The 13,055-nt window shown below is 45.6% G+C and overlaps 1 protein-coding gene across 1 annotated transcript; it reads right to left on the minus strand.

The window, feature by feature from the left end:
* Window positions 1-10,610: 10,610 nt before the first annotated feature.
* Window positions 10,611-12,795, minus strand: LOC308461712 (vomeronasal type-2 receptor 26-like). Its single transcript, XM_080978849.1, has 2 exons — window positions 12,591-12,795; window positions 10,611-12,009 (listed from the first exon to the last, which is right to left on the minus strand). The coding sequence occupies exons 1-2, from the start codon at window positions 12,607-12,609 to the stop codon at window positions 11,108-11,110; spliced, it is 921 nt and encodes a 306-aa protein (XP_080834975.1). The 5' UTR covers window positions 12,610-12,795; the 3' UTR covers window positions 10,611-11,107.
* Between the last annotated feature and the right edge of the window lie 260 nt (window positions 12,796-13,055).

The following is a 13,055-nucleotide window of genomic DNA, read 5'->3' on the forward strand; positions in this document are numbered from 1 at the left end:
CCCCAACATAACAACGCCAAATAAGAGCCAAAGCCCAAACATTTTAAATAAACATCAGGTGGCTAGCCCTCCAAGGCTAGCAAAACAATCGCTGCCCTCTAGTGGAAAATTAAAGAAAACTCCAGACCCAAAGCAAGAAACTCCCCAGAAGGGAGTACAAAAGTGCCAGAACTTAATTTTAATTAAACATAAATTAGTCCTCCTCCCTCTCTTCAAGCATGGAGGCCTTTCCATGCTTGCACAACAGAGAATTTATTTACTTAAGAAAATTGACTTAGTCATCAGAGGCCTTATACCAGCAGGAAATATTGTCAGCGTAAAATTTCTTCCTTTTGATAAGGCCCAAAACAGAGTTGTGGTGACCTTTAAGGACTGGTCGGTAACTAAACAAATCTTGGACAAGAGGGACAGGCTCCAGAGGGCTGGCCTGTTGGTGACCCGCCTTTTTGAAGAGTCCGGCGTTCCACCATCCCTCTTAGGAACATGCAAGCCTACTAGTCTGCGCACAGAATTGGAAATGGCTTCTGAAAACTGCAAACAAGGTCAACCGGAGGCAGTCAAAATTTCCAAACAGAAGGCTAAGCTCCAAAAAACTCTACTCCCTTCCAATGAACCCAAAAAAGATATCTTAAATGAAAAGGAGATGCTCTTTTTAGCCTCCCTTGAGCAGATTCAACAGTCCCAGGATGCGTTAATAGCTAGGTTACAAACCATTAAAAAATCCTTACTCCGCCAAGGTTTTTCTGCTCCTCTGGAATTTAATTTTGCTACTAATACAACAAAGCCCTTATCCAACGAAGACTGGACACAGTGCCGGTTCCTGTCCCCCGAAGAAGTGGGTTCTCCCACACAACCCTTAATACCTCAAACAACAATACTCCAGGTAGACCTTGCCATGCTGATGAGTAGGAACGGTTCAATCTTTGTGGATGCCTCAGGATCCTTAGATGGCATTCAGGTGGAGGATTGAAAGACAGATACAGCGAGGGGACACCACGCCAGGGAAACAAAACTCACTAGGTTAGTACCTACCACAAATGATCTCAACAGCTCACTCCACCTCTACAAAAACATTCATTCCATCATCCTAAAGAACAAACGGAGGAGTCTACCTTTGTTCCCCTCACCACCATATTTCCACATCTTATCGTGGAATGTGGCGGGCTGGCTGTCTAAGCAGGGCGATGCTGATTTTCTGGATTTTCTCTCAAAATTCCAGATCATTTGTCTACAAGAGACCTGGTGCCTAGACTCTCATCCCCCTTACTTACAGGGTTATGTGGCTTTTGCTACCCCTGCGAAAAAACTAAATAACCGTGGCCGACCTAGCGGCGGTTTGGTCACTTTTATTCCTATAGAGCAAGGGTACAGGGTGCGACAACTGCAGTGGATGAAGAACAACAATTTTCAGATTTTACTTATCTCCAATAACACAGGAGGAGATCTTCTATGTTTCAACGTTTATATTCCCCCCGTGTGTACTTCCTCTCAGACAGTACAAATCTGGGAAGATTTGGAGTCATGCTTGGAGAAGGCCAAAATAGAATTTTCTGACTGGAACATCCTGCTGGCAGGTGACTTTAATGCCAGGATAGGCAGCGACATCAATTCGTATGGCTCCAAAACCCAGTTTTTACCAGAGGCAGACTGGTTTATCCCTTGGAGTTCTGATGAAAAGGTCTTGAATAAGGCAGGTATCACATTACTGGAGATTGCTTTTAAGCATAATTTGTACAACCTGCATGGTACTTACATGGATAGGTCAGGAGGCTTCTTCTCTTTTATCGGCCCTCGTGGTGCAAGTGTGATTGACCATATCCTGGTCTCTCCAACAATTTTGGAGAGGGCACAGGGTCTCAGCACTTTTAACAGAACTGAGAGCGACCATTTTCCTAGAGCAATCTCACTAACTCCCCTCGAATCAGGGGGATTACAACATCTACATTGTGCAGCCCCTCCTCAAGCACCGGCCCCACGCAGGCGTAAATGGAACAGCGAGCTGGAGCTTAAAATTAATCAACACCTGCACTCTCCAGATTTATTGGTTCTGAGAGACCAGTGTCCTTTACCTAACTTTGATCCTTTTTCACTATATCAGCGGGTCTCAGAGTCCCTTTTCCCATTTCTTATAAACACCAGGCCTCCCAAACAACATAACAAATCGGGGGTCTGGTTTGACAAAGACTGCCGGAAGCTAAGATCCCTGCTTAGGAAACAACAAAATAAGGTAAAACAGGAGAGGACTTTGTCATCTATAGTAAATCTCCACAGATGGCGCTCTCACTATAAAAACACCTTAAAACTCAAGAAATCCCTTTACAGGAAGGAACAATGGGAGGCACTTGATAAGGCGATTAAATCGCGAGACGATAGAAAATTCTGGGCAATAGTAGCACAGGGAGTCTCATCCAAAGGAAAAATTGTAAACAGCAGTATTCCATCCGATGTGTGGTATCAACACTTTCTCAAGCTATACACACTCTCAAATACTGCTAATTTGAGTCCGTTCCTCCCATTGAAGAATGAGCATCTAGCTAGTTGGGATCCTGTTACGGAATCAGAGTGCCTACAGCTAATTAAAACTTTAAAAAATGGCAAAGCTCCCGGTGAGGACATGATCCCCCCTGAGGTTTTTAAATCAAACGCCCAATGGTGGGCCATCTTTTTGGCCAAACTTTTTACGGCAATAAACAACACATGTAAAATCCCAGCGAACTGGAAACTAAGTGTGGTAGTCCCTATCTACAAGAAGGGAGACATTCAAGATCCAGCAAACTACCGCCCTATAAGCCTTCTGGACATCGCATACAAACTTTATACCCGGTACTTATTAAACAAGCTGGTAGATTGGGCGGACCATTCTAACCTGTTCAACCAGGAACAGGCAGGATTTAGAAAGGGCCACAATACGATAGGTCACTGCATGGTACTACAGACCCTGGTAGCCAAATATGCAAAAGCGTATAAGAGCAGACTCTTTGTGGCCTTCGTTGACTTGACATCTGCCTTCGACTCAATCTGTAGAGATAGACTATGGAAAAAATTATATGAAACGGACATTGACAGACGACTTTTAAAAATTCTCAGAGAGTTACATACAGACATTACAGTCAAAATCAGAACTGGGTCATCGGGAACTCTTATGGACCCACTGCCATTGGGGAAAGGGGTCAAACAGGGATGCCTGCTAGCCCCATTTCTTTTTAACTTTTATATAAACGACGTTGTTCAGTACATGGCAAAGTACAAGTCATCGGCTCCAGCCCTTGAAGGTAAACGCCTGAATATTTTGCTATATGCCGATGACATGGTTTTAATGGCACTCACCCGAAGAGGCTTACGCAACATGCTGGAGGGGATCGCAGCCTACTGTTCCCATAATTCACTAAAGATAAACCATGACAAAACAAAAATTGTGGTGTTCACTAGAGCTCGCCACACCTTTAGATGGTCTTTAGATGAACATGTGATTGAACAGTGCCCTTTTTTTAAATATCTGGGTGTTACATTCCAGGCTACATCTAGCTGGCTAGCCCACTTTAAGGCTGTAACCATCCTAACACGAAGAACAATTGGTGTTTTGCTTAGTTTCTTCCATACCAGGGGAGGACAATTGGTGATCCCGGCATTAAGAGCTTTTGTTGGGAAAGCTATTCCCCAGATGTTATATGGGATAGAACTCTGGGGGTGGAACCAGAGGCTGTTGGAACGGCTTGAAATTTTGCAAAACTATTATCTCAAGAGGATTCTAGGCCTTCCTCAAGGAACCCCAGCAGCTTTCTTGAGGGTGGAGGTTGGTTTACCCTCTGTGTCTGCCAGGGCCCACTTAAGATTCCTACGATTTTACATCAACCTTGCAAACACTTCAAACACATTATTGGCCAAACAAGCCTTTGTATCTTTTCAAAAGAACACCACTTGGCGCCAAAACTTATCTGAGATCCTGGTTAGATACACCCTACCGGAGTTTAATATCCTCAAACGGTGGAGCCCGGACAAAGTCCGGAAATGGATCCTGGAGAGAGACGCTCTGTTAGATACCACAAAAATACAGATCTCAGGGTCCTCCCACTGGTTTCCCCGACTGAAAGCAGTCAAAATCTGCGCCAATTACTTGGCGAATATCACCAATCCCACTCTTCGGAGAGCCTTTACTATGGCCCGTTTTCAAACCATTCCTACGACCTATCTGTCAGGCAGATATGCAAAAATCCCAGTAGAGCAGCGTATATGTCCTTGTTATATGAGAACCAAAGAGGATCTCATACATTACATGTTGTATTGTCCCATCTATTCGGCCTTCAGGGATGCGATGTTACAAACTATTCCCAAATCAATAGTCAACTCTGAGGACCAAGTAAAGTTTTTACTGGTGGACGCTGATCCACGGATTTCTCACGTGGTAGCGGTCTTTGTGGTGAAGGCTATGAAAACTAGGGTATGGTTCCTGGATGAAACGGTGAGGTCCCTCCCATTGCTCTCCTAACCTGTTGTTGTATCTTCTTCCCTGAATGGTGGGGTTTATTGGGTAGTTTCCTTGCTGGGACAGCATGGCATGAATTTTAGCTTACTTTTATAATCTTATTGTTTATCTTTTAATAATGTTTTATGGTATTTTGTGTAAAGGCATGGACCTCACAAATTTAATAAATTTGTTGTTGTTGTTGACCTGTTGGAGGACCTCAAAGGGACCCACTCTCCTGGGCTTGAGCTTTTTGCACGCACCCCTCCAGGGCAACCCCTGTCTGGACAACCACACCCTATCCCCCACCCGGATGGCCTCCCCTGGTCTTTGATGCCTGTCTGCTTCCCTCTTGTACACCTCTTTGGCCCTCTCCAAGTTCAACTGAAGCTGTTGGTGAATGGCCTCCATCTCTTCCGCAAACTGTTCAGCGGCCGGCACACTCGATGACTCTTCTCCCCTCCCCAGAAAGGCCCTGGGGTGACACCCGTGATTGGCAAAGAAAGGAGTCATCCCTGTGGACACGTTCTCGGCGTTGTTGTATGCAAATTCTGCTAGTGCTAATTTGTCCACCCAGTCGTTCTGTCTCTGACTGACATAACACCGCAAATACTGTTGCAAAGTGGCATTTGCTCTCTCCGCTTGCCCGTTGGTTTCGGGGTGCCTTGCTGTCGTGAAGCTCACTTCTACTTGCAGCAAACCCATGAGCTTGTGCCAAAATCGTGAGGTGAACTGCGTCCCCCAGTCAGAAATTACCTTAGAAGGAAGCCCATGCAACCGAAACACAGGCTCTACGAACAGCTTGGCTGTCTCCTCCGCCGTCACTGCATGGGAACACACCACAAAGTGACACATCTTGGTTAGTAGATCCACCACTACCATGACTGATGTTTTACCTCTGGACACAGGTAGGTCAGTTATAAAATCTACAGACACCACTTCCCATGGCTTCCCTGGTGTGGGCAAAGGTTCTAGTAACCCTGCCGGAGCAGCCCTCTCCCCTTTGGCCCTCTGACAGGTGTCACAACCTCTCACGTATTCCTGCACGTCCTCCCTCACCTTGGGCCACCAAAAGTCCCTTGTAACCAACAACATGGTCTTGTATTGCCCAAAATGTCCCGCAGTGGGGTTGTCGTAGAGCTGCTTGAGGATCTTGGCCCTTAGGGATTCACCTGGGACATACAGTGCCCCCCGATAGAACAAAAGCCCCCCCTTCTCCTCAAAACCTCCCTCACCTCCCCAGTTTCCCTTAAGTTTGTTCAGCTTCCGCTGAGCAAAAGCATCGTTTCTGATCAGTTGACCAGTTCATTGTCCTCCACCAGTGACCCCCCACAAGTCCACCCGTTCTCTGGGAACATGAGCCTGGCTACAGGAGGTCCTCTTCCACCCAGTACTCCGGTTTGCGTGATAGCGCATCCGCCCTCACGTTGTGCTGTCCTGGAACGTACTGAATCCTAAAGTTGAAGTTGGCAAAAAACTCCGCCCAGCATATTTGCCTTTGGCACAACACATGCGCCGTCCGCCAGTACTCCAGGTTCTTATGAACCGCGCACACCTGTATCTGATATTTCGCACCAATCAGGAAGTGTCTCCACTGTTTAAAAGCTGCAAAAATAGCAAGCAATTCTTTGCTGTAAATACTGTAGTTTAGCTCCGACTTTTTCAGTATCCTGGAGAAAAAGGCGCACAGTCTCCAATCCCCCCTACCATCTTGCTGCATCAGGACCGCTCTGATGGCCCGGTCTGACGCATCAGTTTCCACTCGCAGTGGCAGGTCAGGGTTGACGTGCAATAACTGCTCCTCCGAGGCAAAAACCTTCTTCAGTTTCTCAAATCCCTCTTGCGCCGCCTCAGTCCACTTCTTCTTCCCACTAAGGCAGTCAGTTATGGGTGCCGTCAAACGTGCAAAGTTCTTGATGAACTTCCTGTAGAAGTTGCTGAACCCCAGGAACCACAGAACATCCTTCCTGGTCTTGGGGCTTTTTCATTCCACCACGGCTTTCACCTTCTCAGGATCCATTGCTAGACCCTTATCCGACAGCCGGTAGCCCAAGAACTCAACCTCCCTCGTGTGGAACTGGCACTTTTCCAGCTTTACCCACAGGCGATGCTCCTTTAGCTTCTCCAGAACCTCACGCAGTCCTCCACATGCTACTTTTCGTTCTTGGAGTATACCAGAATGTCATCCAAAAAACAAACACAGTTACGGTACAGTAGCGGTCCCAGCATGTGGTGCATGAACGCCTGAAAGCATGGGCTTCTGCTTTGTAAGCCAAAGGGCATAACGAGATATTCAAATGCCCCAAGGGGGGTAAACATGGTGGTTTTCCATTCGTCTCCCTCTCGCACCCTAATGAGATTGTGCGCCCCCGAGGTCTAGCTTAGTAAAAATTTTCCCTTTCCGCACTCTTGCCAAAACATTGTCGATTCTTGGCATGGGGAAGGCCAGGGGTTCCATCAAGGAGTTCAAAATTCTAAAGTCAACTACAAGTCTCTTTTCTTTCGTTGCCTTCTTGTCCACAAAGAACACAGGGCTGCCACCCACTGCCTTGGACTCCCTGATGAACCCCCTTTTCAAGTTTTTGTCAATAAACTCCTTCAACTCCTGTATCTCTTGGTCGGACATCGAGTACAGCTTACCCACCGGTAGCTTGGCCCCCGGGACCAAGGTAATCTGGCAATCATATGGCTGGTGAGGCAGTAACGTGTCGGCCTCTCTCTCACTGAACACCTCCTCCAAGTCCCTGTATTGTGGAGGGATTTTGCCTTTCTTCCCCAGGCACATTGTCGCCACCTGGGCCTTCTTTTCCCAAGGTTCTCCTCCTCCCAGGCAGTTCTCCAAACAGTGAGTCAACCCGAAAGACAGGGATCGCTGGTGCCAAGAAACCACCGGGTGATGCAAGGCCAACCAACTCATTCCCAGAATAATGGGTGGCCCAGCCAAGGTGGCTACGTGAAAAGCGATGGTCTCGGAGTGCGTGGAAACCCGCATTCACATGGGAGGAGTCTGTCTGATGCATGACTTCCCCTCCCAAAAGTTCCCTTCCATCAATCGTGGTAACTTGCAGAGGAAAATCAAGGGGCAGGAGATGCAGCTGGTGCTGTGCAGCAAAGTCCCTGCTGAGGAAGTTAGCACGGGCCCCCGAGTCCACTAAGGTGTGGACCTCCATTGTGTGGCCATTTGGGAGCTCCTGCAGCACCCTAACCACTATGCCTGCTTTGGGGTGGCCTGGTCAGGGCTCTTCGCTGCTGCTCCTGCCTGGTTGCTGCCCCGGTTTCCCACCAGCCAGGCTTTCCCGTTTCCCTGCATCTGGGGCACTTCTTCTTCTCCCTGTGGAGTGGCCCCCACCATTCCCTGCCAGTTACTACGTTCAGGACACACTCTGGCAAAGTTGCCTGGTTTCTGGCACAGAAAACACTTATTGGCAACCTGCCAGTCCTTTCCCTCGTTTTTGCCCTGTGGTTGGACTTTTGAATGCTCCCACGCGCGGGCTGAGTCGATTTCCATGGGCTCTGGCTGACTCCGACCTTGAGTAGCCCCTGCCAGCATCTCAGGAATGCGATTGCCATGGAAACCCTCCCCTCTGTTCTCCCGCCTCTCCGGGCTTCCTGTCTGATTCCAACAGCTAAGGCAGCCTTGGTTAACGAGTCCATATCTTTGGGCCAGGGGCCTCTTGAAAGCTCATCTTTCACATCTGAATTTAGCCCTGCCTTAAAAAGGGCCTGCACTGGTTAAGAACTCAAATCCCAGCCCAGCTTGTGGACCAGCATGGCAAATTGAGACCAGTAACTGCGGACAGTCAGTTTCCCTTGCCTCAAAGCCAGTAGTTGCTGCTGAGTCATATCAACTTGGCTCTCATTTGTAAACATGGCATCCATCGCCTCATAAAACTTCCCCAAGTACCGGAGTGCATCGTTACCGGTGGCAATTAGGGGCCTCACCCATTCCCTAGCCATCCCAGATAGATGACTGATTACAAATGCCACTCTCTACTGATCATTAGCAAATTCACTCCCCTGGAGCTCCAATGCATATTTCATTTCAGTCTTAAAGCTCAAATATTCCTGAGGGTCCCCATCGAACCTACCGACCAATGAAGGCATTTTCCTTCCCAGCAGGTCACCCCTTGGTTCCTTATTTTGCGAACGACTCTCCTCCAGACTAATTCGCAGCTCCTGTGCGTGCTCTTCCAATTGCAAATGACATTGCTTCAACTCAGCAAATTCTTTCCTTGCTGCCTCTTCCATCGCTGTTATCTGTCCTTTCTTGCTAGCACCTGGCATATGAGTTTCGGCAAGCTGTCAAGATGATTGGTGTGTGCTAGAAGAGATAAGAGCCCGGGACTCCAGCCAGCTTTACAAGATTTATTAAGTCCATTATACTATTTACAATCCGGAGCTCTTAAAAGCGTGCCCTTCTCAGTTGGTGTCAGTTGCCGAAACTGCCCCCTCCCTTCGTCCTCACCAGCATAACAACTTCCTGAAGCCTCCCCTTTTCCTTCCTTCCTTACGTAAAGAGCGAAGCCCCGGAAGTTGTTTCTCCCTCCCTGATTCATTGCTTCCTGATAACCCCTCCTCATCGTCCCTCTCTGACGAGGTGCAGCTGCTCATTATCGGAGGCTGCTCTCTATATTTCCCCAGCGTTTCCCCTTTCTCAGCCCCCAGTTCCCTGACAATGTGCCTGCTTCACTTTAATATATTGCCCCCAACACACTGAACAACCTTTGACCGGAAGGCTTAAAAACAAAACCTAACTATCCCAGCTTATCCTGTGGACGATCTTTGTGAGGGCATAACCAAAAAGTTGGAGTTTCAAGCAGCTGTTCTTTAAATAAACAATAAAGATTTATTTTTAAAAACAAGGTAGTATAATAAAAGTGGAGAAACATAGGTTACTTCAATAAGAATACGCTAGTTCACTTCCATTCGCTTACAGAGGTTTCGGCTTTATAGTTCGGTTCCTTTCTAAGGTGGTACTTTCCTTCAGTGACGTGCCCCTTTCACAAATGCAGCTCCTGAGGTGCTTTCAGTAAGAGTCTTAAGGGCTCACCACCTCCCCACTTCCTTCACTGGGATTTGGGAGTCTCTTCTTTCCTCAGAAGAGTCTCTCCCCTCCAGATTAGTTGGAGACCTAAGTAGACTCATCTCTTTCAGCTCCTCCTTCCGTCACAACAGACACAACATTTTACAAGGAGTGGAAGAAACACCACGGACAGAATAACTGCCACAGACAGGAAGAACAAGGATGTAGTTTGAGTGCCACATTTGTAGTTCTATGAATCATTTAATGTGTCAACATGAATAGAAGTTATTAATATTGCAGTTGTTGTATAAGCGATTATTATTTTGAAATTAATAAGATTTTGGAATGCAGAAATAAAGGAAATCATCTAGCATGTGGGGGGAGGCACCTAAATTATATGATTCAGTATTTGAGTGCTTAGTATTAGTATTACAATTTGATATTGTTTTAATGATGCTATTCTTGGATAGTAATTGAAAATCATAACAGAAATAGACTTTGGAATCAACTTTACAAACAACACATCTGTATTCTCTGAAGCCATTTGGCTTACTTGAGATATTCTCTGCCACCACTCTTTCAAACTGGTTAGAAGTATAATTCAGGAAAAAAAGGTTTGTCCTACTAGTGTTAGTAATATCCAATGTGTTTTCCTCCAGATATGGTTGCATATCTCTGCTCCTTTTCTTTCTTAAAACTATTTTTTTTAAAAGGGAAATGACTGTTTTAAACTTCTACTTCTTCTATTCCTCAGCTGCCTTGTGGGTTAGAGATAAAGAATGCAGAGCCCTCAACCATTTCACATTGTTTTTTGTTTCTGGTACTCTTTTTTTGTCTTCAAGATGAATTTGCAGATTCCATGAAGAAATTGATAAGAGACTTTTGATTAACAATCATTCATACGGTACATGTACAACGTTGATCAACTGAACTTAACCATTTCTAAATGAAAAGGCTGAGAGTTTTGCTATTAAGATTCCATTTGCTTTAAATATACAGTAATACATGACAGGGGTGTATGGAGTGTTAGGGAGGGGTAGTAACTCTAGCAGGGAAGAAGTTGTGCTCCTTCTGGTGCAGTTTGTCTACCTCAGATCCCCACCCTGCCCTCAGTTCTCACCTGTGGCTCCTAGAAATTGTCAGCTTGCAACAGCAGCCACATCCCATGAATCAGATACAACTGGCTGGCTCCCTAAACCAGGTGAGGGCAGCCAATGGGCCTCAAATCCTCAGTCTGTTAGGGAATTTCTCTGCATGCAAAGACAGGATATAGCAGATGAGAGCAAAAGTGGGCCCAGTGCTCACAAAGGTGGCTATTGAAGGTGCTGTAGAGGGAAATGAGGGGCAGATGGGTCTCGTAAACCTAGGAAGGGAGCCCACCTAGGAGAAGGAAACTTTGAACCTAAATCTCCATTGTATTACAGCATTACTCATTTGTGAAAAAGGCTTAGGGAGTAGAACCTGAGGAAAAATCTGTACCCATTGCCTTTGGGACATCTTTGGCAGACAAAACAGTTAAGGAGCAAAATCTACACAGATCGAGAGCAGGGACCTGGAAAGTGATACCCGCCACCAAGTCCATGTATTCTAAGACCCAACAGAGCCACAAATTCCACTGCCATTTATACCTTTCTTTGTGTTAGCTGTTCTCTGTTGTTCAGGTCAGGCCTCACCACAATAATGTAGCATTTAGGGGTGAAAATGCAAGCCAGTAACCCAGCACCAGAAGCAAAGATGGAGAAGATCTCCACAGCCACCATGTATTTTCCTCTGGTGCTCAGGTAGGTTGGAATGAAGGAGAGCCAAACACTGCAGAAGACCAGCATGCTGAAGGTGATGAACTTGGCTTCGTTGAAAGTGTCAGGCAACTTCCTGGCTAGGAAGGCCACCGTGAAGCTGATAGTGGCCAGGAATCCCATGTAGCCCAAAACACAATAGAACATGGAGACTGACCCTTCATTACATAGAAATATGATTTCTTCAGGCATTGAGTGCATGTCCACATCTGGGAATGGGGGAGAGGTTGCCAGCCAGAGGACACAGATTCCTACTTGAACAATGGAGCAGGAAAAGACAATGGAATAAGCCAGTTCTTTGCCTACCCATTTCCTCATATTGGATCCTGGTTTGGTAGCCATGAATGCCAAAACCACCAATATGGTTTTGGCTAAGATGCTGGAGAGGGCCACAGAGAAGACAATGCCAAAAGCAGTTTGTCGGAGAAGGCAAGTCACCATATTAGGTTTTCCAATAAACAACAAAGAAGAGAGGAAACACAAGAGGAGGGAGATAAGGAGACCATAGGTGAGGCTTCGGTTGTTGGCTTTGACTATGGCTGTATTGCAATGCTTAATGAAGATGCCTAGCACTAGAATCGTAATTAGAGAGAATAAAAGCACAGAGGAAGTTGAAACAATGGCCAAGGTTTCATCAAAGGCTAGGAAGTTTGGAATCTTAGGAATGCATAGATCCTGGCCGCTGTTTGGATACTGATCTGCTGGGCAACTGACACATGTTTCCATGTCTGAAAGTGCACAAACAGTGTGTGACAATTTGAATTAACCAAAAGTATTCTTAAGAATTTCACATCACTAGTCCATTTAGCATAATGTTTTCTATGTCAGAATGTATAAGAGCTTCAAGCCCCAATGCTTTTGTACTAGGTGTATCAAAAATAAAACTTGTGTATCAATTCTGGAATTTTCCACATGTGTGACATCTGTTTTTACTGTCCCCCTGCTTTTTCTTAGAGCCACATAAACAGTACAACAAAATGAGAAATGCATTACTGCTGAAATCTTTGGATCTCAGAAAAGTGAGTTTGATAAAAGTTTCACCCTATTGTCAAACAACCTCATTCTTAGAGGAGAAAACACCACTTCTATTCCACCCTAATTTTGTAGAAGTTAGAAGAAAAACATATTAGCTTCCACTTAAAAAAGAATTCTTCAAGATGTTTTAAAGATTTAAATATATTGATGTTATCTATAAACAATGAGAAGAACACATCTGTTAATTTAAGTCTTCTCTCCTGCAGCAGTTTAATGTCAACAAAATTGCCAGGAGCCCAGAGGTTCTGCAGTATCTTCAGATGTCATCTCTAACCTTTCTCATTTGAAATCATTCCTTCTGGACATGGATCACAATCATAGCAGCAAAACTTCTCCCCCTCCTTCTTTTTCTTCCCATAACCAGGATGGCAGTTGGCATTACATACAGAAAGCGGTGGCACCTATGCAAAGAGATAGGAAGAGTTTAATATTATGATATTGTTTTGGGGAATTTATCAAATATCCACTATCAAGTGATTTAATAGTAAATAGGAGGACTAATAGCGTGAAATGATCCGTAGGTACACAAGTGGCACATACAGTGGGGTAAAAAGCTGCTGTTCTAAGCATCATACAAACTGAAGAAGATATCAGTATTCCCATACCTTAGTGAAGCGTCTGTTCCATTTGATTCTGTCTTCATTAATGGTGAGCTCTTTACCTGGAGGGGCCTGAGGATCCAACCTGCCCACTTTGATTCTGACATAGGAATTATTTGGGAAAGTGACCAAGTTGGTGA

The sequence above is a fragment of the Podarcis pityusensis genome (assembly GCF_964106645.2).
Source record: "Podarcis pityusensis genome assembly, chromosome: 13".
NCBI lineage: Eukaryota > Metazoa > Chordata > Lepidosauria > Squamata > Lacertidae > Podarcis > Podarcis pityusensis.